This window comes from Salmo salar, unplaced genomic scaffold, assembly GCF_905237065.1.
Source record: "Salmo salar unplaced genomic scaffold, Ssal_v3.1, whole genome shotgun sequence".
In the NCBI taxonomy this organism is placed as follows: domain Eukaryota; kingdom Metazoa; phylum Chordata; class Actinopteri; order Salmoniformes; family Salmonidae; genus Salmo; species Salmo salar.
The window spans coordinates 82,584-106,189 of NW_025549351.1; the positions used below are offsets into that span (position 1 = coordinate 82,584).

Consider the following 23,606-nt stretch of genomic DNA (forward strand, 5'->3'; position numbering starts at 1 on the left):
GTGGCATAGCTGTTTTCTGAAGTCCACGATCACATTTTGTTGACGTTGAGTGAGAGGTTATTTTTGTGGCACCACACTCCCGGGGCCTTCACCTCCTACTTGAGGAAGGTCTGATGCACTTTAGGTAAAGATGAACTGTGCTTTAGCTGTATTTAGTGAATGCAGTATATTCACACGACTGATTTTAACAGAGCCCACTTCGCCATCATTCTACGCTACAACAATTACCTCACGAGTGTTAACTCGTGTTGTATTCTAGAAAGCAGGATTATTAAAGAGATACCTCGAGATTTTGGCAATGAAGCCCTTTATTTACTTCCCCAGTCAGATTAACTCGGGGACACCATTTTTATGTCTTAGACTGTATCCAGTATGAAGGAAGCATGCTAGCTGTTCCCATAGACTTCCATTCAATGCGCTAATGTTTGTTAGCAACTTCCTTTTTTCTATATTTTTTTTTACTTAAAAATTTCACTGTTGGTTAGCACCTGTAAGCATTTCACTGTTGTATTCGGCGCACATGACAAATAAAATTTGATTTCAAACTGCACAGACATAAAAAATGATATCCACAAATTCATTGGACTCTGGAGAAGTAGGTAAAAAGGCTTCATTGCCAAAATATTTAAGTATCCCTTTAAGTTAGCCACAACTTGTTGTCAAGTCAATTATTTTAAGTCCACATTTCTCTAAAAGATTAAATAATTTCAAGCCATTTTTGGACAGTCAGCTGGCAAAGTCAGACTGAATGGCTCAGAGTGTATAACCAAGTCATTAAAACACTTTTATTTCAAATTCTTTACACAAGTATCACAACAGCTAGTTTTAACCATAGACTAAAAACATGGGATCATCAACTTTCATTGAAACATGTACAAGCGTCTAGTTACTTTATGCAACAACAAAAAAAATAGCTGTGGAGGTACAAAATAAAAACGTGACGCAACGAGAATAAAAACGGGCATTATTATACACCTAAACAATACAATTCAATGCTAGTTGTAATATAGCCAATTTATCAACAGAAATAACAATCTAGAAAACAAAATGGTTTTCATGAAAACCAGGATTTTAATGTCAAGTGCAATGAGGAAGAACTTGAGGTGAAGAGCACTTATTCAATTTCTCTCATGATATAACAGTACCTGCAAACAGCATGTATGTAGTAACATGAACGTCAAAATGTTCTTCTTAAAAATGTTTTGGGGGAGAATTCTTGATTGGAGACAAAAATTTGTGAAGCGTTATCTTTTGATGAATTTGACCATTACAGATCAGTGGGAAATGTATTGTTACAAATAAACCCCCCGAAAAAACGAAAATGTGGTCGGAAAGCTTTACAAAATAAAAAAGGAACTTGATAGGAAACATAAATATACTGAATAAATGCATTTCTCACTTAAAAACAACAATACTGCATGATTAAGTTGGTGGAGATGCAGTACAATCCTTTTAAAAGTTAGCATTCAGGACCCCCCCCCACCCCAAAATGGCCACAAAAAAAAAAACTCTAAAACATAAAAATAGTGATAAAGCCATTTCCAAATGGCACCATATTCCCTATGTAGTGCACTACTTTTGACCAGAACCCTAAAGGTGCCATAAGTCTCTGGTGAAAAGTAGGGCGCTGTGTAGGAGCCAGTGCCATTCGGACCTCAGGCAGTGTCTAAACAAGGTGGAATCTTGGTCCGGCTGTAGCGATGATGTCACTGTAAGGCTCGGTCTGGTAGAGCTCAATAGCCTGCTGTTTCTTCAGAACCAGGAAACTGTAGAACTTGGCGGCTGCCTGCTTCTTGTTGTTGTCTCGGCACAGCTCCAACAAGCTGACCTGCTCGGCTCCCGTCTTGGCCATGACTCGCTGTAGAGGGGAGAGGACAGAGAGACAGGCACCTTACTGATCAATGGTCTGTCTAACTAGATAGACCGACCCAGGGGACAGGGGGTCGTCCGACTAGAACACAGACCGACCCAGGGGACAGGGGGTCGTCCGACTAGAACACAGACCGACCCAGGGGACAGGGGGTCGTCCAACTAGAACACAGACCGACCCAGGGGACAGGGGACAGGGGGTCGTCCGACTAGAACACAGACCGACCCAGGGGGTCGTCCGACTAGAACACAGACCGACCCAGGAGACAGGGGGGTCGTCCAACTAGAACTCAGACCGACCCAGGGGACAGGGGGTCGTCCGACTAGAACACAGACCGACCCAGGGGACAGGAGGTCGTCCGACTAGAACACAGACCGACCCAGGGGGTCGTCCGACTAGAACACAGACCGACCCAGGGGACAGGGGGTCGTCCAACTAGAACACAGACCGACCCAGGGGACAGGGGTCGTCCAACTAGAACACAGACCGACCCAGGAGACAGGGGGTCGTCCAACTAGAACACAGACCGACCCAGGGGACAGGGGGTCGTCCGACTAGAACACAGACCGACCCAGGGGGTCGTCCGACTAGAACACAGACCGACCCAGGGGGTCGTCCGACTAGAACACAGACCGACCCAGGAGACAGGGGGTCGTCCAAGTAAGAGATGATGGAATGACTGCTAAGATATGAAGTCAGTCAGTCGCCTCCAGACAACCAGATGAGCATGAAAAGCCATTATCAGAATACGGACCCGTTTTCCACATGGAAATGTGATATTATGTACCTCTAATTTCAAACAGAACATTAGCATAGTTTGTTTACCTACCTAAAGAAGTGAATAACACCATGTTTGTTTACCTGAACAAGTGAACAACACCATGTTTGTTTACCTGAACAACACCATGTTTGTTTACCTGAACAAGTGAACAACACCATGTTTGTTTACCTGAACAACACCATGTTTGTTTACCTGAACAAGTGAACAACACCATGTTTGTTTACCTGAACAACACCATGTTTGTTTACCTGAACAACACCATGTTTGTTTACCTGAACAACACCATGTTTGTTTACCTGAACAACACCATGTTTGTTTACCTGAACAACACCATGTTTGTTTACCTGAACAACACCATGTTTGTTTACCTGAACAACACCATGTTTGTTTACCTGAACAACACCATGTTTGTTTACCTGAACAACACCATGTTTGTTTACCTGAACAACACCATGTTTGTTTACCTGAACAACACCATGTTTGTTTACCTGAACAACACCATGTTTGTTTACCTGAACAACACCATGTTTGTTTACCTGAACAACACCATGTTTGTTTACCTGAACAACACCATGTTTGTTTACCTGAACAACACCATGTTTGTTTACCTGAACAACACCATGTTTGTTTACCTGAACAACACCATGTTTGTTTACCTGAACAACACCATGTTTGTTTACCTGAACAACACCATGTTTGTTTACCTGAACAACACCATGTTTGTTTACCTGAACAACACCATGTTTGTTTACCTGAACAACACCATGTTTGTTTACCTGAACAACACCATGTTTGTTTACCTGAACAACACCATGTTTGTTTACCTGAACAACACCATGTTTGTTTACCTGAACAACACCATGTTTGTTTACCTGAACAACACCATGTTTGTTTACCTGAACAACACCATGTTTGTTTACCTGAACAACACCATGTTTGTTTACCTGAACAACACCATGTTTGTTTACCTGAACAACACCATGTTTGTTTACCTGAACAACACCATGTTTGTTTACCTGAACAACACCATGTTTGTTTACCTGAACAACACCATGTTTGTTTACCTGAACAACACCATGTTTGTTTACCTGAACAACACCATGTTTGTTTACCTGAACAACACCATGTTTGTTTACCTGAACAACACCATGTTTGTTTACCTGAACAACACCATGTTTGTTTACCTGAACAACACCATGTTTGTTTACCTGAACAACACCATGTTTGTTTACCTGAACAACACCATGTTTGTTTACCTGAACAACACCATGTTTGTTTACCTGAACAACACCATGTTTGTTTACCTGAACAACACCATGTTTGTTTACCTGAACAACACCATGTTTGTTTACCTGAACAACACCATGTTTGTTTACCTGAACAACACCATGTTTGTTTACCTGAACAACACCATGTTTGTTTACCTGAACAACACCATGTTTGTTTACCTGAACAACACCATGTTTGTTTACCTGAACAAGTGAACAACACCATGTTTGTTTACCTGAACAAGTGAATAACACCATGTTTGTTTACCTGAACAACACCATGTTTGTTTACCTGAACAACACCATGTTTGTTTACCTGAACAACACCATGTTTGTTTACCTGAACAACACCATGTTTGTTTACCTGAACAACACCATGTTTGTTTACCTGAACAACACCATGTTTGTTTACCTGAACAAGTGAACAACACCATGTTTGTTTACCTGAACAAGTGAATAACACCATGTTTGTTTACCTGAACAAGTGAATAACACCATGTTTGTTTACCTGAACAAGTGAATAACACCATGTTTGTTTACCTGAACAAGTGAACAACACCATGTTTGTTTACCTAAAGAAGTGAACAACACCATGTTTGTTTACCTGAACAACACCATGTTTGTTTACCTGAACAACACCATGTTTGTTTACCTGAACAACACCATGTTTGTTTACCTGAACAACACCATGTTTGTTTACCTGAACAACACCATGTTTGTTTACCTGAACAACACCATGTTTGTTTACCTGAACAACACCATGTTTGTTTACCTGAACAAGTGAACAACACCATGTTTGTTTACCTGAACAAGTGAACAACACCATGTTTGTTTACCTGAACAAGTGAATAACACCATGTTTGTTTACCTGAACAACACCATGTTTGTTTACCTGAACAACACCATGTTTGTTTACCTGAACAACACCATGTTTGTTTACCTGAACAACACCATGTTTGTTTACCTGAACAACACCATGTTTGTTTACCTGAACAAGTGAACAACACCATGTTTGTTTACCTGAACAAGTGAATAACACCATGTTTGTTTACCTGAACAAGTGAATAACACCATGTTTGTTTACCTGAACAAGTGAATAACACCATGTTTGTTTACCTGAACAAGTGAACAACACCATGTTTGTTTACCTAAAGAAGTGAACAACACCATGTTTGTTTACCTGAAGGCCATGCAGCATCTGCTGAGTCCTCTTGTTCCATCTCTTCTCCTCCTGGTCCTGGGTTGGATCCCCCTCCTCCTCCTGCACACAGGAACACTCTGAAAACACGCAGGACCCCAAGGTCCCCCAGCCTCTACCCTCCTCTCCCCCAGCCTCTACCCTCCCTCCTCTCCCCCAGCCTCTACCCTCCCTCCTCTCCCCCAGCCTCTACCCTCCCTCCCCTTCCCCCAGCCTCTACCCCCCCCTCCTCCCCCAGCCTCTACCCCCTTCCCCCAGCCTCTACCCTCCCTCCTCCCCCCCAGCCTCTACCCCCTTCCCCCAGCCTCTACCCTCCCTCCTCTCCCCCAGCCTCTACCCTCCCTCCTCTCCCCCAGCCTCTACCCTCCCTCCTCTCCCCCAGCCTCTACCCTCCCTCCCCTCCCCCAACCTCTACCCCCCCTCCTCCCCCAGCCTCTACCCTCCCTCCCCTCCCCCAACCTCTACCCCCTTCCCCCAGCCTCTACCCCCTCCTCCTCTCCCCCAGCCTCTACCCCCTCTACCCCCCCCAGCCTCTACCCCCTCTACCCTCCCCCAGTCTCTACCCTCCCTCCTCCCCCAGCCTCTACCCCCCTTCCCCAGCCTCTACCCTCCCCCAGTCTATACTCCTCCCCCAGTCTATACTCCTCCCCCAGTCTATACTCCTCCCCCAGTCTATACTCCTCCCCCAGTCTATACTCCTCCCCCTCCACCACTCACCTCCTCATCACTGTCATCCTTGTCCTTCTTCTCCTTGTCCAGCAGGTCCAGTTCAGGCACCAGCTGTGTGAGATTGAGGCTCTCCTCTGGGGGCAGGTCTACCTGGGCCATGGAGAGGACTGAGTGATCAGCCTGAGCTAACGAGAGGACTGACTGATCAGCCTGAGGCTCCTGGGCTCCCATCTTAAAATGGACAGGAAAACATACCAGAACAAGTCAGAGGTAGACAAAACCATCAACCATTTCATTACTGGTTGTTGAATACATTTATATACACCTTGCTGTTATTATTGGGGGGGGGTTTACACACGTCGTTTAACATGTTAGTAAATGTAGCAGATTCTCTGATCCAGAGACATAAAACCAGGTGCATCCGTCTACAGTAGGTAAGACAACTAGTCACAGGAGATGGACAAAACATGACTGATTCCATTGCTGGCTGGTTGTTCCATGTCCAGTTTAATGGTGTTTTTACAGCTTGTTGTGATTAAGACTTCTAATGTGCTATATTCCTCACACGCGGAAAATCAACTGGAACAGCAGTGGGGGGGGGAAAGAGGCTGATATCCCAATCAACTGTAACAGCAGTGGGGGGGGAAAGGCTGATATCCCAATCAACTGTAACAGCAGTGGGGGGGAAAAGGCTGATATCCCAATCAACTGTAACAGCAGTGGGGGGGGAAGGCTGATATCCCAATCAACTGTAACAGCAGTGGGGGGGAAGGCTGATATCCCAATCAACTGTAACAGCAGTGGGGGGAAAAGGCTGATATCCCAATCAACTGTAACAGCAGTGGGGGGGAAAAGGCTGATATCCCAATCAACTGTAACAGCAGTGGGGGGGAAAGAGGCTGATATCCCAATCAACTGTAACAGCAGTGGGGGGGAAAAGGCTGATATCCCAATCAACTGTAACAGCAGTGGGGGGGAAAGAGGCTGATATCCCAATCAACTGTAACAGCAGTGGGGGGGGAAAAGGCTGATATCCCAATCAACTGTAACAGCAGTGGGGGGAAAAGGCTGATATCCCAATCAACTGTAACAGCAGTGGGGGGAAAAAGGCTGATATCCCAATCAACTGTAACAGCAGTGGGGGGAAAAGGCTGATATCCCAATCAACTGTAACAGCAGTGGGGGGGAAAAGGCTGATATCCCAATCAACTGTAACAGCAGTGGGGGGGGGAAGGCTGATATCCCAATCAACTGTAACAGCAGTGGGGGGGGAAGGCTGATATCCCAATCAACTGTAACAGCAGTGGGGGGAAAAGGCTGATATCCCAATCAACTGTAACAGCAGTGGGGGAAAGGCTGATATCCCAATCAACTGTAACAGCAGTGGGGGGGAAAAGGCTGATATCCCAATCAACTGTAACAGCAGTGGGGGGAAAAGGCTGATATCCCAATCAACTGTAACAGCAGTGGGGGGAAAAAGGCTGATATCCCAATCAACTGTAACAGCAGTGGGGGGGGAAGGCTGATATCCCAATCAACTGTAACAGCAGTGGGGAAAAAGGCTGATATCCCAATCAACTGTAACAGCAGTGGGGGGAAAGGCTGATATCCCAATCAACTGTAACAGCAGTGGGGGGAAAGAGGCTGATATCCCAATCAACTGTAACAGCAGTGGGGGGGGAAAGGCTGATATCCCAATCAACTGTAACAGCAGTGGGGGGGAAAGAGGCTGATATCCCAATCAACTGTAACAGCAGTGGGGGGGAAAGGCTGATATCCCAATCAACTGTAACAGCAGTGGGGGGAAAAGGCTGATATCCCAATCAACTGTAACAGCAGTGGGGGGAAAAAGGCTGATATCCCAATCAACTGTAACAGCAGTGGGGGGGGGAAGGCTGATATCCCAATCAACTGTAACAGCAGTGGGGAAAAAGGCTGATATCCCAATCAACTGTAACAGCAGTGGGGGAAAGGCTGATATCCCAATCAACTGTAACAGCAGTGGGGGGGAAAGAGGCTGATATCCCAATCAACTGTAACAGCAGTGGGGGGGAAAGGCTGATATCCCAATCAACTGTAACAGCAGTGGGGGGGAAAGGCTGATATCCCAATCAACTGTAACAGCAGTGGGGGGGGAAAGGCTGATATCCCAGTCTCCTGAATGAAAGCATCAGTACTCACAGGCAGGCCAGCCTCCTTGTCGTGGGCCTTGTGTTTGAGTCCGTGTGGGGTGGATGGTGGTGGCATGACAGACTCATCCAGGGTGGTCCTACTACCCTCCATGGCTGAGGCCTGCAGCATACTGGGTTCCTCCATGATGGTCTGGTCTGAGGAGAGAGAGAGAGAGAGAGACAGGGTTGATAATGACAGAGGAACAACCAGATGTCCATGATGGTCTGGTCTGAGGAGAGAAACAGAGACAGCCTTCTCCAGGGTTAGTATATGAGGGGTGAAACAGGGAGACAGCCTTCTCCAGGGTTAGTATATGAGGGGTGAGACAGGGAGACAGCCTTCTCCAGGGTTAGTATATGAGGGGTGAGACAGGGAGAAAGCCTTGTCCAGGGTTAGTATATGAGGGGTGAGACAGCCTTCTCCAGGGTTAGTATATGAGGGGTGAGACAGCCTTCTCCAGGGTTAGTATATGAGGGGTGAGACAGCCTTCTCCAGGGTTAGTATATGAGGGGTGAGACATGGAGAAAGCCTTCTCCAGGGTTAGTATATGAGGGGTGAGACAGCCTTCTCCAGGGTTAGTATATGAGGGGTGAGACAGCCTTCTCCAGGGTTAGTATATGAGGGGTGAAACATGGAGAAAGCCTTCTCCAGGGTTAGTATATGAGGGGTGAGACAGCCTTCTCCAGGGTTAGTATATGAGGGGTGAGACAGCCTTGTCCAGGGTTAGTATATGAGGGGTGAGACAGCCTTCTCCAGGGTTAGTATATGAGGGGTGAGACAGCCTTCTCCAGGGTTAGTATATGAGGGGTGAGACATGGAGACAGCCTTCTCCAGGGTTAGTATATGAGGGGTGAGACAGGGAGAAAGCCTTCTCCAGGGTTAGTATATGAGGGGTTAGACAGCCTTCTCTAGGGTTAGTATATGAGGGGTGAGAGAGGGAGACAGCCTTCTCCAGGGTTAGTATATGAGGGGTGAGACATGGAGAAAGCCTTCTCCAGGGTTAGTATATGAGGGGTGAGACAGCCTTCTCCAGGGTTAGTATATGAGGGGTGAGACATGGAGAAAGCCTTCTCCAGGGTTAGTATATGAGGGGTGAGACAGCCTTCTCCAGGGTTAGTATATGAGGGGTGAGACAGGGAGAAAGCCTTCTCCAGGGTTAGTATATGAGGGGTGAGACAGCCTTCTCCAGGGTTAGTATATGAGGGGTGAGACAGCCTTCTCCAGGGTTAGTATATGAGGGGTGAGACAGGGAGACAGCCTTCTCCAGGGTTAGTATATGAGGGGTGAGACAGCCTTCTCCAGGGTTAGTATATGAGGGGTGAGACAGCCTTGTCCAGGGTTAGTATATGAGGGGTGAGACAGCCTTCTCCAGGGTTAGTATATGAGGGGTGAGACAGGGAGAAAGCCTTCTCCAGGGTTAGTATATGAGGGGTGAGACAGCCTTCTCCAGGGTTAGTATATGAGGGGTGAGACATGGAGAAAGCCTTCTCCAGGGTTAGTATATGAGGGGTGAGACAGGGAGAAAGCCTTCTCCAGGGTTAGTATATGAGGGGGGAGACAGCCTTCTCCAGGGTTAGTATATGAGGGGTGAGACAGCCTTCTCCAGGGTTAGTATATGAGGGGTGAGACAGCCTTCTCCAGGGTTAGTATATGAGGGGTGAGACAGCCTTCTCCAGGGTTAGTATATGAGGGGTGAGACAGGGAGAAAGCCTTCTCCAGGGTTAGTATATGAGGGGTGAGACAGCCTTCTCCAGGGTTAGTATATGAGGGGTGAGACAGGGAGAAAGCCTTCTCCAGGGTTAGTATATGAGGGGTGAGACAGCCTTCTCCAGGGTTAGTATATGAGGGGTGAGACAGCCTTCTCCAGGGTTAGTATATGAGGGGTGAGACAGCCTTCTCCAGGGTTAGTATATGAGGGGTGAGACAGCCTTCTCCAGGGTTAGTATATGAGGGGTGAGACAGGGAGAAAGCCTTCTCCAGGGTTAGTATATGAGGGGTGAGACAGGGAGAAAGCCTTCTCCAGGGTTAGTATATGAGGGGTGAGACAGCCTTCTCCAGGGTTAGTATATGAGGGGTGAAACATGGAGAAAGCCTTCTCCAGGGTTAGTATATGAGGGGTGAAACATGGAGAAAGCCTTCTCCAGGGTTAGTATATGAGGGGTGAGACAGCCTTCTCCAGGGTTAGTATATGAGGGGTGAGACAGGGAGAAAGCCTTCTCCAGGGTTAGTATATGAGGGGTGAGACATGGAGAAAGCCTTCTCCAGGGTTAGTATATGAGGGGTGAGACAGCCTTCTCCAGGGTTAGTATATGAGGGGTGAGACAGCCTTCTCCAGGGTTAGTATATGAGGGGTGAGACATGGAGAAAGCCTTCTCCAGGGTTAGTATATGAGGGGTGAGACAGCCTTCTCCAGGGTTAGTATATGAGGGGTGAGACAGCCTTCTCCAGGGTTAGTATATGAGGGGTGAGACAGCCTTCTCCAGGGTTAGTATATGAGGGGTGAGACAGCCTTCTCCAGGGTTAGTATATGAGGGGTGAGACAGGGAGAAAGCCTTCTCCAGGGTTAGTATATGAGGGGTGAGACAGCCTTCTCCAGGGTTAGTATATGAGGGGTGAGACAGGGAGAAAGCCTTCTCCAGGGTTAGTATATGAGGGGTGAGACAGCCTTCTCCAGGGTTAGTATATGAGGGGTGAAACATGGAGAAAGCCTTCTCCAGGGTTAGTATATGAGGGGTGAGACAGGGAGACAGCCTTCTCCAGGGTTAGTATATGAGGGGTGAAACATGGAGAAAGCCTTCTCCAGGGTTAGTATATGAGGGGTGAGACAGGGAGACAGCCTTCTCCAGGGTTAGTATATGAGGGGTGAGACACGGAGAAAGCCTTGTCCAGGGTTAGTATATGAGGGGTGAGACAGGGAGAAAGCCTTCTCCAGGGTTAGTATATGAGGGGTGAGACAGCCTTCTCCAGGGTTAGTATATGAGGGGTGAGACAGGGAGAAAGCCTTCTCCAGGGTTAGTATATGAGGGGTGAGACAGCCTTCTCCAGGGTTAGTATATGAGGGGTGAGACAGGGAGAAAGCCTTCTCCAGGGTTAGTATATGAGGGGTGAGACAGCCTTCTCCAGGGTTAGTATATGAGGGGTGAAACATGGAGAAAGCCTTCTCCAGGGTTAGTATATGAGGGGTGAGACAGGGAGACAGCCTTCTCCAGGGTTAGTATATGAGGGGTGAAACATGGAGAAAGCCTTCTCCAGGGTTAGTATATGAGGGGTGAGACAGGGAGACAGCCTTCTCCAGGGTTAGTATATGAGGGGTGAGACATGGAGAAAGCCTTGTCCAGGGTTAGTATATGAGGGGTGAGACAGGGAGAAAGCCTTCTCCAGGGTTAGTATATGAGGGGTGAGACAGCCTTCTCCAGGGTTAGTATATGAGGGGTGAGACAGCCTTCTCCAGGGTTAGTATATGAGGGGTGAGACAGCCTTCTCCAGGGTTAGTATATGAGGGGTGAAACATGGAGAAAGCCTTCTCCAGGGTTAGTATATGAGGGGTGAGACAGCCTTCTCCAGGGTTAGTATATGAGGGGTGAGACAGCCTTCTCCAGGGTTAGTATATGAGGGGTGAAACATGGAGAAAGCCTTCTCCAGGGTTAGTATATGAGGGGTGAGACAGCCTTCTCCAGGGTTAGTATATGAGGGGTGAAACAGGGAGGAAGCCTTCTCCAGGGTTAGTATATGAGGGGTGAAAGGCTGAAGGTAACTTACCGATAACGTCCCTGCCTGACAGAGCCTCCTCTCTGGGCACCTCGGGGTTCTCCAGGTCCTTGAGGAACTCATCCAGACTGTCAGCCTCTCCTCCCTTCCTCCTCTTCCTCATCTCATCCGGCACCAGGGGAGTCAGGCAGCGCGTGAACATCTGACAACACAGGACATATTTCAGTTAAAACCCACTGGACTTCAGTCGTCCCAGAGGGACAGTTAATGACACCTCCTCCAGACTATTCTAGTTTTTAGTTATTTTACCTTTATTTAAAAACGAGGCAAGTCAGTTAAGAACAAATTGTTATTTATAATGACGGTCTACCAGGGAACAGTGGGTTAACTGCCTTGTTCAGGGGCAGAACGACAGATTTTTACCTTGTCAGCTCGGGGATTCGATCCAGCAACCTTTCGGTTATTAGTCCAACACTCTGACCGCTAGGCTACCCGCCTCCCCCCCCCTCTAACCACTAGGCTACCTGCCTCCCCCCTCTAACCACTAGGCTACCTGCCTCCCCCCCTCTAACCACTAGGCTACCTGCCTCCCCCCCTCTAACCGCTAGGCTACCTGCCTCCCCCCTCTAACCACTAGGCTACCTGCCTCCCTCTCTAACCACTAGGCTACCTGCCTTCCCCCTCTAACCACTAGGTTACCTGCCTCCCCCTCTAACCACTAGGCTACCTGCCTCCCCCTCTAACCACTAGGCTACCTGCCTCCCCCTCTAACCACTAGGCTACCTGCCTCCCCCCTCTAACCACTAGGCTACCTGCCTCCCCCCTCTAACCACTAGGCTACCTGCCGTCCCTCCACTCTAACCACTAGGCTACCTGCCTCCCCCTCTCTAACCACTAGGCTACCTGCCTCCCCCTCTAACCACTAGGCTACCCGCCTCCCCCTCTAACCACTAGGCTACCCGCCTCCCCCTCTAACCACTAGGCTACCCGCCTCCCCCCTCTAACCACTAGGCTACCCGCCTCCCCTCTCTAACCACTAGGCTACCCGCCTCCCCTCTCTAACCACTAGGCTACCTGCCTCCCCTCTCTAACCACTAGGCTACCTGCCTTCCCCCTCTAACCACTAGGTTACCTGCCTCCCCCCTCTAACCACTAGGCTACCTGCCTCCCCCTCTAACCACTAGGCTACCTGCCTCCCCCCTCTAACCACTAGGCTACCTGCCTCCCCTCTCTAACCACTAGGCTACCTGCCGCTCATTTTACTAAAGAGTAAACCTTATTCAGAAGTCTAGTCTCATCTATACCTAGTGAGATACAGCTGAAAGGTGAATGGTTTCATGCATCTTAATCAGTAACTGCATCTCCAAAAGGCCATTGTTCTGTGTGTGTTCACATCTGTGTTGACCTCCTCCTGTCTCTTACCTTCAACAGTTTGCTGTTCCAGAGCGGCTGTGCTGGGAGAGAGAAGAGTTTCTCCACTCCTCCCGTCTCTTTCCACATCATCAGCTTCTTGGTGGGAGGGGCCAGGTCCAACGTGGTCACGATGTCAGAGTAGTCGCTGAGCTGGGCGCGGATCGACTTACTGTCCAGCTCTTTCAGGTTGTCGACAATCAGCTTCCTCTTCCTCTTCGCCTTGGTCTCTTTCACTAGACAGACAGAAGTGTGGATGTCACTCTCCTTCACTAGACAGGAGTGTGGATGTCACTCTCCTTCACTAGACAGGAGTGTGGATGTCACTCTCCTTCACTAGACAGGAGTGTGGATGTCACTCTCCTTCACTAGACAGAAGTGTGGATGTCATTCTCCTTCACTAGACAGGAGTGTGGATGTCACTCTCCTTCACTAGACAGGAGTGTGGCTGTCACTCTCCTTCACTAGACAGAAGTGTGGCTGTCACTCTCAGACACTAGACAGAAGTGTGGCTGTCACTCTCAGACACTAGACAGAAGTGTGGCTGTCACTCTCAGACACTAGACAGAAGTGTGGCTGTCACTCTCAGACACTAGACAGAAGTGTGGATGTCATTCTCCTTCACTAGACAGAAGTGTGGATGTCATTCTCCTTCACTAGACAGAAGTGTGGATGTCATTCTCCTTCACTAGACAGAAGTGTGGATGTCATTCTCGCTCACTAGACAGAAGTGTGGATGTCATTCTCGCTCACTAGACAGAAGTGTGGATGTCATTCTCGCTCACTAGACAGAAGTGTGGATGTCCTTCTCCACTAGACAGAAGTGTGGCTGTCACTCTCAGACACTAGACAGAAGTGTGGCTGTCACTCTCAGACACTAGACAGAAGTGTGGATGTCATTCTCCTTCACTAGACAGAAGTGTGGATGTCATTCTCCTTCACTAGACAGAAGTGTGGATGTCATTCTCCTTCACTAGACAGAAGTGTGGATGTCATTCTCGCTCACTAGACAGAAGTGTGGATGTCATTCTCGCTCACTAGACAGAAGTGTGGATGTCATTCTCGCTCACTAGACAGAAGTGTGGATGTCCTTCTCCACTAGACAGAAGTGTGGATGTCATTCTCCCAGTAAAATCACTATTTCTTTCACATTTGGTTTCTTTCACCACAGACGGAGAAGTTTGATAGCTGAAACGTTAGCAGAATAAACCAGGTGACTCTTCGCCAGCAGGGTGCATATTTCCCGGTATCGTATCCAGACTGGAGTTATTCAAAGAAAAAGCGATTCTTCAAAATCTCAAGTCCCTGTGGTGTCAATCAGCTGTGTGTCAGCATTTCATTACGGAGGAAACTCGAGTTATTCTCTTAGTTCCAGACAAGCTGAGACAACTGAAGTGCTTGTCATTGTGTTTTTACAGTACTACAGATTAAAAAGTACCCAACACTCCTTTGCTGTGAAGAAGTATATTTTTTGCATATTTTTAACACTGAAATGTTATCAGATTTTCAACCAAAACCTAATATTAGATAAAGGGAACCAGAGTTTAGAAAAAAAAAATATATATATATATATATTTATATTTGTTTAACTAACAAAGTTATGCAACACCCAACTCCCCTGTGAAAAAGTAATTTCCTCCTTACACTCAATAAAACTTCAAATTGTAACAATTTTTCAACCAAACACTGCATTCCACAGTAAGAAACGTATACCAACAGTCCAGCATGGTGGTGGTAGTGAGACGGTTTGGGGACGATTTGCTGCCTCAGGACCTGGACGACTTGCCTCAATTAGAAGGAACCATGAATTCTCCTCTGTATGGAAGAATTCTACAGGAGAACGTCAGGCCCATCCGTCTGTGAGCTGAAGCACAGCTGAGTCATGCAGCAAGACAATGATCCAAAACATCACAATCAAGTCTACATGAAAATGGTGAACGAAGCAACACATTTGACGTTTTGGAACGGCCTAGTCAAAGTCCAGATCTAATCCCAATTTGAGATGTTGTGGCAGGACTTGAAACGAGCAGTTCATGCTTGAAAAGCCACAAATGTCACCGAGTTAAAGCAGTTCTGCATGGAAGAAACGGGACAGAATTCCTCCACAGCGATGTGAGAGACTGATCAACAACTACAGGAAGTCATTGCAGATAAAGGTGTCACATCCAGTTATTGAGTGTAAAGGGGGCAACTACTTTTTTTCCCCCACAGGGGAATTGGGTGTTGCGTAACTTTGTTAATAAAATAAATAATTTTTCCTTGTTATTTGTAAACTCTGGTTTCCGTTATCTAATAATCAGGTTTTGGTTGAAGATCTGATAACATTCAGGATCAGAAATATGCTAAAAAAAAAAAATGAAAATCAGAAATGGGGGCAAATGCTTTTTCACAGCAGTATATTTATAGCAGATTTAGATTTTAACAGTCAATGAAAGAGAAGTGCTTTTGGTTGTGTTTCTACAGTATTCTGACAGAGTGGAGCTGCTCACCAGTGATGTCGATGGGCTCCAGGGCAAAAGCCTCCTCCTCATTGTGGACCAGAGTGGTCTGCTCCGTCTGGTCCTGCATGGCCGGCAGGGGCTCGACCGGGCCGGAGTCTGGACTGTCTGGACCGGCTGTGGGACAACAACACGTCTTAAAACATACAGTAGGAGTGATGACACCAGTAATGGTGTTCTAGCTAGCTTTAATGGTGTCATGGTTAAAACATACAGTAGGAGTGATGACACCAGTAATGATCTTCTAGCTAGCTTTAATGGTGTCATGGTTAAAACATACAGTAGGAGTGATGCCTCCAGTAATGATGTTCTAGCTAGCTTTAATGGTGTCATGGTTAAAACATACAGTAGGAGTGATGCCACCAGTAATGATCTTCTAGCTAGCTTTAATGCCGTCATGGTTAAAACATACAGTAGGAGTGATGACACCAGTAATGATGTTCTAGCTAGCTTTAATGGTGTCATGGTTAAAACATACAGTAGGAGTGATGACACCAGTAATGATGTTCTAGCTAGCTTTAATGGTGTCATGGTTAAAACATACAGTAGGAGTGATGACACCAGTAATGATCTTCTAGCTAGCTTTAATGGTGTCATGGTTAAAACATACAGTAGGAGTGATGACACCAGTAATGATCTTCTAGCTAGCTTTAATGCCGTCATGGTTAAAACATACAGTAGGAGTGATGCCTCCAGTAATGATCTTCTAGCTAGCTTTAATGCCGTCATGGTTAAATCGATAATAACACGCTTCTATGTACTGTTGAAGTCAGAAGTTTACATACCGCTTAGGTTGGAGTCATTAAAACTTGTGTTTTTCAACCACTCCACAAACTTCTTGTTAACAAACTATAGTTTTAGCAAGTTGGTTAGGACATCTACTTTGTGCATGACACGTAATTTTTCCAACAATTGTTTACAGACAGATTATTTCACTGTATCACAATTCCAGTGGGTCAGAAGTTTACAGAAGTTGACTTTGTCTTTAAACAGCTTGGAACATTCCAGAAAAGTATGTCATGGCTTTAGAAGCTTCTGATAGGCTAATTGACATAATTTGAGTCAATTGGAGGTGTACCTGTGGATGTATTTCAAGGCCTACCTTCAAACTCAGTGCCTCATTGCTTGACATCATGGGAAAATCAAAAGAAATCAGTCAAGACCTCAGAAAAAGAATTGTAGACCTCCACAAGTCTGGTTCATCCTTGGGAACAATTTCCAAACGCCTGAAGGTACCACATTCATCTGTACAAACTATAGTATGCAAGTATAAACACCATGGGACCATGCAGCCGTCATACCACTCAGGAAGGAGACGCGTTCTGTCTCCTAGAGATGAACGTATCTTGGTGCGAAAAGCGCAAATCAATCCCAGAACAACAGCAAAGGACCTTGTGAAGATGCTGGAGGAAACAGGTATAAAAGTATCTATATCCACAGTAAAACGAGTCCTATATCAACATAACCTGAAAGGCCGCTCAGCAAGGAAGAAGCCACTGCTCCAAAACCGCCATAAAAAAGCCAGACTACGGTTTGCATCTGCACATGGGGACAAAGATCGTAGTTTTTGGAGAAATGTCCTCTGGTCTGATGAAACAAAATTAGAACTGTTTGGCCATAATGACCATCGTTATGTTTGGAGGAAAAAGGGGGAGGCTTGCAAGCCCTAGAACACCATCCCAACCGTGAAGCATGGGGGTGGCAGCATCATGTTGTGGGGGTGCTTTGCTGCAGGAGGGTCTGGTGCACTTCACAAAATAGATGGCATCATGAGGAATGAAAATGATGTGGATATATTGAAGCAACATCTCAAGACATCAGTCAGGAAGTTAAAGCTTGGTCGCAAATGGGTCTTCCAAATGGACAATTACAAAGTCAAGAACAAAGTCAAGATACTGGAGTGGCCATCACAAAGCCCTGACCTCAATCCCATAGAAAATGTGGGCAGAACTTAAAAACCGTGTGCAAGCAAGGAGGCCTACAAACCTGACTCAGTTACACCAGCTGTCAGGAGGAATGGGCCAAAATTCACCCAACTTATTGTGGGAAGCTTGTGGAATGCTACCCGAAACGTTTGACCCAAATTAAACAATTTAAAGGCAATGCTACCAAATACTAATTGAGTGTATGTAAACTTCTGACCCACTGGGAATGTGATGAAAGAAATAAAAGCTGAAATAAATCATTCTCTCTACTATTATTCTGACATTTCACATTCTTAAAATAAAGTGGTGATCCTAACTGACCTAAGACAGGGAATTTTTACTAGGATTAAATGTCAGGAATTGTGAAAAACTGAGTTTATATGTATTTGACTAAGGTGTATGTAAACTTCCCACTTCAACTGTAGTTTTAATGGTGTCATGGTTAATCGATAACAACACACACAAGCCTGTGATCCGGGTAGTGTTCAGTAGGGAGAAAACGTTTTGAAACAGCGAGGTACTACCTGAACTTGTCAAATAAGAAAACAGGTGTTTGTTTTCTGCTGGGAAACGTATTTGCTACGGTACGCCCTAATGGACAACACACCGATTCGTTATCCCTTTCTTTCTGACTCTAGAGAGAAAGAAAGAGAGAGAGAAAGAGAGAAAGAGAGAGAGAAAGAGAGAGAAAGAGAGAGAAAGAGAGAGAGAAACAGATTTAAATGACGACATCGGTCTGGTTAAAGAACGTACGTGACTGTAGGTTGTCAAAGTCGTCCTCATCGTCTCCATGGTCTGGGGGAATCACGCTCTCTGTGATGGCTGGAGGGTCGTCAAATATACCACCCCCATCTTCTTGGGACAGTAGTTTATCCACTGGACAAACGAGACAAAACACGGTTCAAGCTCCGGAACAAACCATTTTGGGGGTGATAAAACATTGACTGCGGTCATCTCATTACTCTGAATTTAGAATAGTACTATATTAATCCTTCACATAAAAACACACAGCTTAAAAGCACAGAGACAGTCAACACTATATGGCGGTTTCCCAGCATTCCCCTCTCTACCCAGCATTCCCCTCCCTAAGAGCACAGACAGTCAACACTATGTCGGTTTCCCAGCATTCCCCTCCCTCCCTACCCAACATTCCCCTCTACCCAGCATTCCCCTCCCTCACTAAGAGCAGTCAACACTATATGTCGGTTTCCCAGCATTCCCCTCCCCTCCCTCCCTAAGAGCACAGACAGTCAACACTATGGCGGTTTCCCAGCATCCCCCCAACATTCCCCTCTACCCAGCATTTCCCCCCTCCCCTCCCTCCCTAAGAGCACAGACAGTCAACACTATATGGCGGTTTCCCAGCATCCCCCCCATCCCTACCCAGCATTCCTCCTTCGTTGTTCTCCATGGTGTCTCCAAAGTCGTCGTACTCTAGGTGGTTGGACTTGTCCGGCAGGTGAGCAGGCCCAGGCTCAGCCTCCAGTAGCAGATTAGAGGCTGTCGCTCCATGGATGATGTCCTCTTCAAAGCCTCCCTCTACCCTCATCATCTCACGGTCATCCATGCCAAAGTCAGCTGGGAGCGAGGGAGGGACACAGAGGGTTGTTACAATACATGGAAAGCCAATGGCAAAGAGATGGGATAATGTGATGTAAGGTAAAATGTATGTGTCCAGCTTAGAAACCTAGTTGGGGGCGGCAGGTAGCCTAGTGGTTAGAGCATTGGACTTGTAACCTGAAAGGTTGCTGGATTGAATCCCCAGAGCTGACAAGGTAAAAATCTGTCGTTCTGCCCCCTGAACAAGGCAGTTAACCCACTGTTCCCCGGTAGGCCGTCATTGAAAATAAGAATTTGTTCTTAACAGACTTGCCTGGTTAAATAAAAGGTAAAATTTAAAAAATGTAAAATGACGAGAATGTCTCCAGCTGAGTAACCATAGTAACCTAGTTAGCATTATGAGAATGTCTCCAGCTCAGTAACCATAGTAACCTAGTTAGCATTATGAGAATGTCTCCAGCTCAGTAACCATAGTAACCTAGTTAGCATTATGAGAATGTCTCCAGCTGAGTAACCATAGTAACCTAGTTAGCATTATGAGAATGTCTCCAGCTCAGTAACCATAGTAACCTAGTTAGCATTATGAGAATGTCTCCAGCTCAGTAACCATAGTAACCTAGTTAGCATTATGAGAATGTCTCCAGCTCAGTAACCATAGTAACCTAGTTAGCATTATGAGAATGTCTCCAGCTCAGTAACCATAGTAACCTAGTTAGCATTATGAGAATGTCTCCAGCTCAGTAACCATAGTAACCTAGTTAGCATTATGAGAATGTCTCCAGCTCAGTAACCATAGTAACCTAGTTAGCATTATGAGAATGTCTCCAGCTCAGTAACCATAGTAACCTAGTTAGCATTATGAGAATGTCTCCAGCTCAGTAACCATAGTAACCTAGTTAGCATTATGAGAATGTCTCCAGCTCAGTAACCATAGTAACCTAGTTAGCATTATGAGAATGTCTCCAGCTCAGTAACCATAGTAACCTAGTTAGCATTATGAGAATGTCTCCAGCTCAGTAACCATAGTAACCTAGTTAGCATTATGAGAATGTCTCCAGCTCAGTAACCATAGTAACCTAGTTAGCATTATGAGAATGTCTCCAGCTCAGTAACCATAGTAACCTAGTTAGCATTATGAGAATGTATGACTTAGTTTTAGATCTGCATTCCCAATAGTTGTTATTTTACAGGGAAATACAATGTTGTGTATTATGAACAGGACTTGCTGCTGCATATACAGTACCGATCCATAACCCAGTTAAAGAGATTCTCAGGTACTTTGTACACTTTTTAGCCAGTAGTTCTGAAAGTAGCACGCACGAGCCAAAAGCGGTGCACTAAAATTGAGTACTACGTCACGAATGTGAGGAGCTGAAGCTCATTGGCTAGAACTAAAATGGTGTACTACATCACGAATGTGAGGAGCTGAAGCTCATTGGCTAGAACTAAAATTGCTAGGGGCTGGCCCACGTGGGGAAATGTAGGGTAAATGTGGCATGGCACAGTTACAATTTTTTTTAAAAGTTGCTTTGAAACTAGGGATTTCACAGCTAATTGAGGTATGAGTAATTCTGCTCAGATTATCCATGTATGAAACACCAGATTGACATCAAGCCAAAGGCGGGAGGTTAAATAAATATATATATACACACTTTCTTTGGTTGCCAAAGTACCGGAGCATGTCTAACAATACCCAGGAATATTGACTGACAGCACCGTACCAAAGTCATTGTCCTGCATGAGGCTGAGGTTCCCCACCTCCTCCCTCATGGTGATCTCCTCCACTCTGCTCTGGTTCAGGGTGAACTGCTGGGCTACATCTATGTCACTGTGGAAACAACAGGTAGTGTTAACCTTTCAACTCAGCTCATTATAGCTGCATATCACTGTTCCTTATGTCAGATGGACCGAGTACAATCTGTATTTGGTTGGAAGGGACGGGGTCTCCTAAAATTAGGAGAATACTCGTTTGTTGATTTGCAACCTCATTAGTTACCTGTTACAATAGCAACAGTCCTCTTCCTGGGAGGGCTGTGTAGGGTTGTATTGGGAGGGAACTTCCTCCATAGACAATATATATATCACCTATATGTATGACTTACTCAAGGTCAGGTAAGGGTTGGTCAAAGTCATGGAAATCCTCAGGCAGGGTGATGGCGTTGTAGGCAGCCTCTCTGTTCTCCTCTGGCAGATCCACCACACCTGGAGGGCAGCAGCCAGACAGAGTGGTGAGCAAACAAACAGTCAGTAAGGCTAGGATCACCAGCCGCTCAAACTCCTGATCTCTTCAGGTTTATTCCTAGTCGAGTACCTGGTCTGAAAGCCATGTTGATTTAGCTTATTCCTAGTCACATAAGACCCGAGCTACATACCTGGTCTGAAAGCCATGTTGATTAATCTTATTTCCTAGTCCCATAATAAGAGCCGAGCTACATACCTGGTCTGAAAGCCATCTTGATCTTGATGAAGGCTTCATTACAGTCAGCCAGGAGGTACTTGGCCTTCCTGTTGTATATCCTCACCACACCGAGCAGGAGGTGACCTGAGGTCCTCAGCGCCATCTTCACCTAGGAGGGGGGAGGGAGACAGAACAATGGGTGTATTCAGTGTGGTGAAACGTTCTGAACGCTGTTGAAACAGAATGAAGAGAGACGATATGATTCCCTATTCTATCTGACAATCATTTCTGGTCAACAAAATGTGACTTCTAAATGAACGTTGCGTAAAGATGTGCTCTCCTGAACAGGTCCCATGGATCACATCAGGGAGGAGACGTCATAGGTAACATTACATCATTATCGTCTGTAGAACAGTCCACCGCAAGCTTCCCCCAGTAGCTGTACCCAGTAGCTGTGGTCACTACCAAGGTAATGTTAACTTGATGCATGCAGTATTATCAGTCAATCGGCCTGGTTCTAATCTGGTCACTACCTAGTTCCATCATTAGACCCTTGTCTTCTACTTCCACACGTAGATCTGAAACTATTGGATTGGTCAAAGCGGGAATAAAGGATAGCCAATGGGGACGTCTAATGAATGGCGGAGGGATGAGACTGACTTCTCAGACTGGGCCTTTAAGCAACGGGCCTTTCATTGTGTAAGGACATTCAACAGAGACATGAATGATGATATCGGCTAGATAGGCTTCCCCTTTACCTTGGGACAGATGATGCTCTCAACGCTGCTCTCCAGGTTACATTCAAACACATGAGCCTTGGTCAGCTTCTTGTCCCAGTGGGCCGCTAGCCAGATCTTGGCCAGAGGCCCACGTTTGGACAGGACAAAGTGGGCGTAGAACATTTCCCCGGTTGGTTGCTAGCTCTTGAAGAACCGGGGGTAAGAGCACCTGGAATAGACAAAGCAGTATGTAAAGCTTTAAAATGTGAAATAGCAACTTTTTCAAAAATGTTTAGGTAGCTTAACTTTTGGGGGTAGAAAATTCGCCATGCAAAATAGACGGTAGTTGTAGCTAATATAGACAAATAAAATGTGTAGTTTCGGATTGAAGATCAGACTCATTCACGACTCTTTTGGCTTTTTGGACGATAAGATACCAATAATCAGAAATATCTTCCCTGCAATCTAATAAATAACTTACTTAGCGAATTAATGTACTGGTTGAAACGAGATTAATATAGTTAGTAGCTCATGTTCAAGTACTGGTGGACTTGAGAGTTAAAAGTTGTCCGAAAAAAAAATAAACTACTTGGGGTCTTTGATTGAACATGGCTAGGCTAGCATGCTAACATGCTAGCTCACGTTAACTGTTTACTTAGCAAGACAGCTAGTTAGCTAGCTTGAAATCCTAGCAACAATTTCAGGAAATATATCAAAGTAAACAAAACAAGAAGAGAAGCATGATGATACATAATCCTAATTGATCATAAACGTGGATGCATCATTTCACTGTAACTAGCGACGGTGCTGGGCGGGCAATAACTGCAAACACTTATTTTTTTTCGGTAGCGGTTAGCAGGCGCGCTAGTCGGTAGCAAGTAGGAGGGCCCCGGTACAGAAAGAATCGGCGTGCACGCTAATTTCTCATCACAAAACTCACAAATCAGATTTTTTTATAATGTAAAATATATTTCACATACCGATTGTACCCCCTTTGAAAATAAATCTCAATGATTATGCAATTCCTCCCAGCGACTGTGTTCCTGTTGTACTCATGAAAAGAGTCAAGATGGCGCCAGTAGCCTTCCTCCCGCTCAGTGTCCTTTTAAAATCAGCAGGATGTTTACAGCCAACAAAATGGCCAAGGAGGAGTCTGTTCCTGTTGACAGACAGCTGCAAATGGAAATCATGCATATGCGTTGACCAATGATAGCGGGACAGATTGTTTCAATTCCATTATTGCAAAAATAAAATATGCAATCTGATTAATACAAGTGTGTATGAAAATGTATGCACTATCTACTGTAAATCGCTCTGGATAACTGACTAAAATGTATGTGTGTGAAAGATAGAGAAGGACGAGATGCTTCGCTCCTGAGCCAGACTTTAACATTTGCGGATTCGATTAGCCAAGGGGCACCAGTCTATGG

At 45.8% G+C, this 23,606-nt stretch overlaps 1 protein-coding gene across 1 annotated transcript; it reads right to left on the minus strand.

Annotated features, from left to right (window-relative positions):
- Positions 1-771: 771 nt before the first annotated feature.
- Positions 772-23,290, minus strand: LOC123736400 (double-strand-break repair protein rad21 homolog A). Its single transcript, XM_045713183.1, has 14 exons — positions 23,157-23,290; positions 22,216-22,405; positions 21,497-21,626; positions 21,162-21,261; positions 20,781-20,887; positions 18,883-19,077; positions 18,253-18,375; positions 15,566-15,691; positions 13,089-13,312; positions 11,718-11,868; positions 7,968-8,113; positions 5,835-6,017; positions 5,100-5,180; positions 772-1,858 (listed from the first exon to the last, which is right to left on the minus strand). Exons 2-14 carry the CDS (start codon positions 22,357-22,359, stop codon positions 1,667-1,669), a joined length of 1,902 nt encoding a protein of 633 aa, XP_045569139.1. The 5' UTR covers positions 22,360-22,405; positions 23,157-23,290; the 3' UTR covers positions 772-1,666.
- Between the last annotated feature and the right edge of the window lie 316 nt (positions 23,291-23,606).

Excerpts from the sequence above, each read along its gene's own strand:
- LOC123736400 (XM_045713183.1), bottom strand. The coding sequence starts at position 22,359 with ATGTTCTACGCCCACTTTGTCCTGTCCAAACGTGGGCCTCTGGCCAAG. Across the intron at positions 15,692-18,252 it reads CTTTGACAACCTACAGTCAC|CCGGTCCAGACAGTCCAGAC; the intron begins GTACGTTCTTTA and ends GTTGTCCCACAG. Across the intron at positions 13,313-15,565 it reads GGAGCCCATCGACATCACTG|TGAAAGAGACCAAGGCGAAG; the intron begins GTGAGCAGCTCC and ends CTGTCTGTCTAG.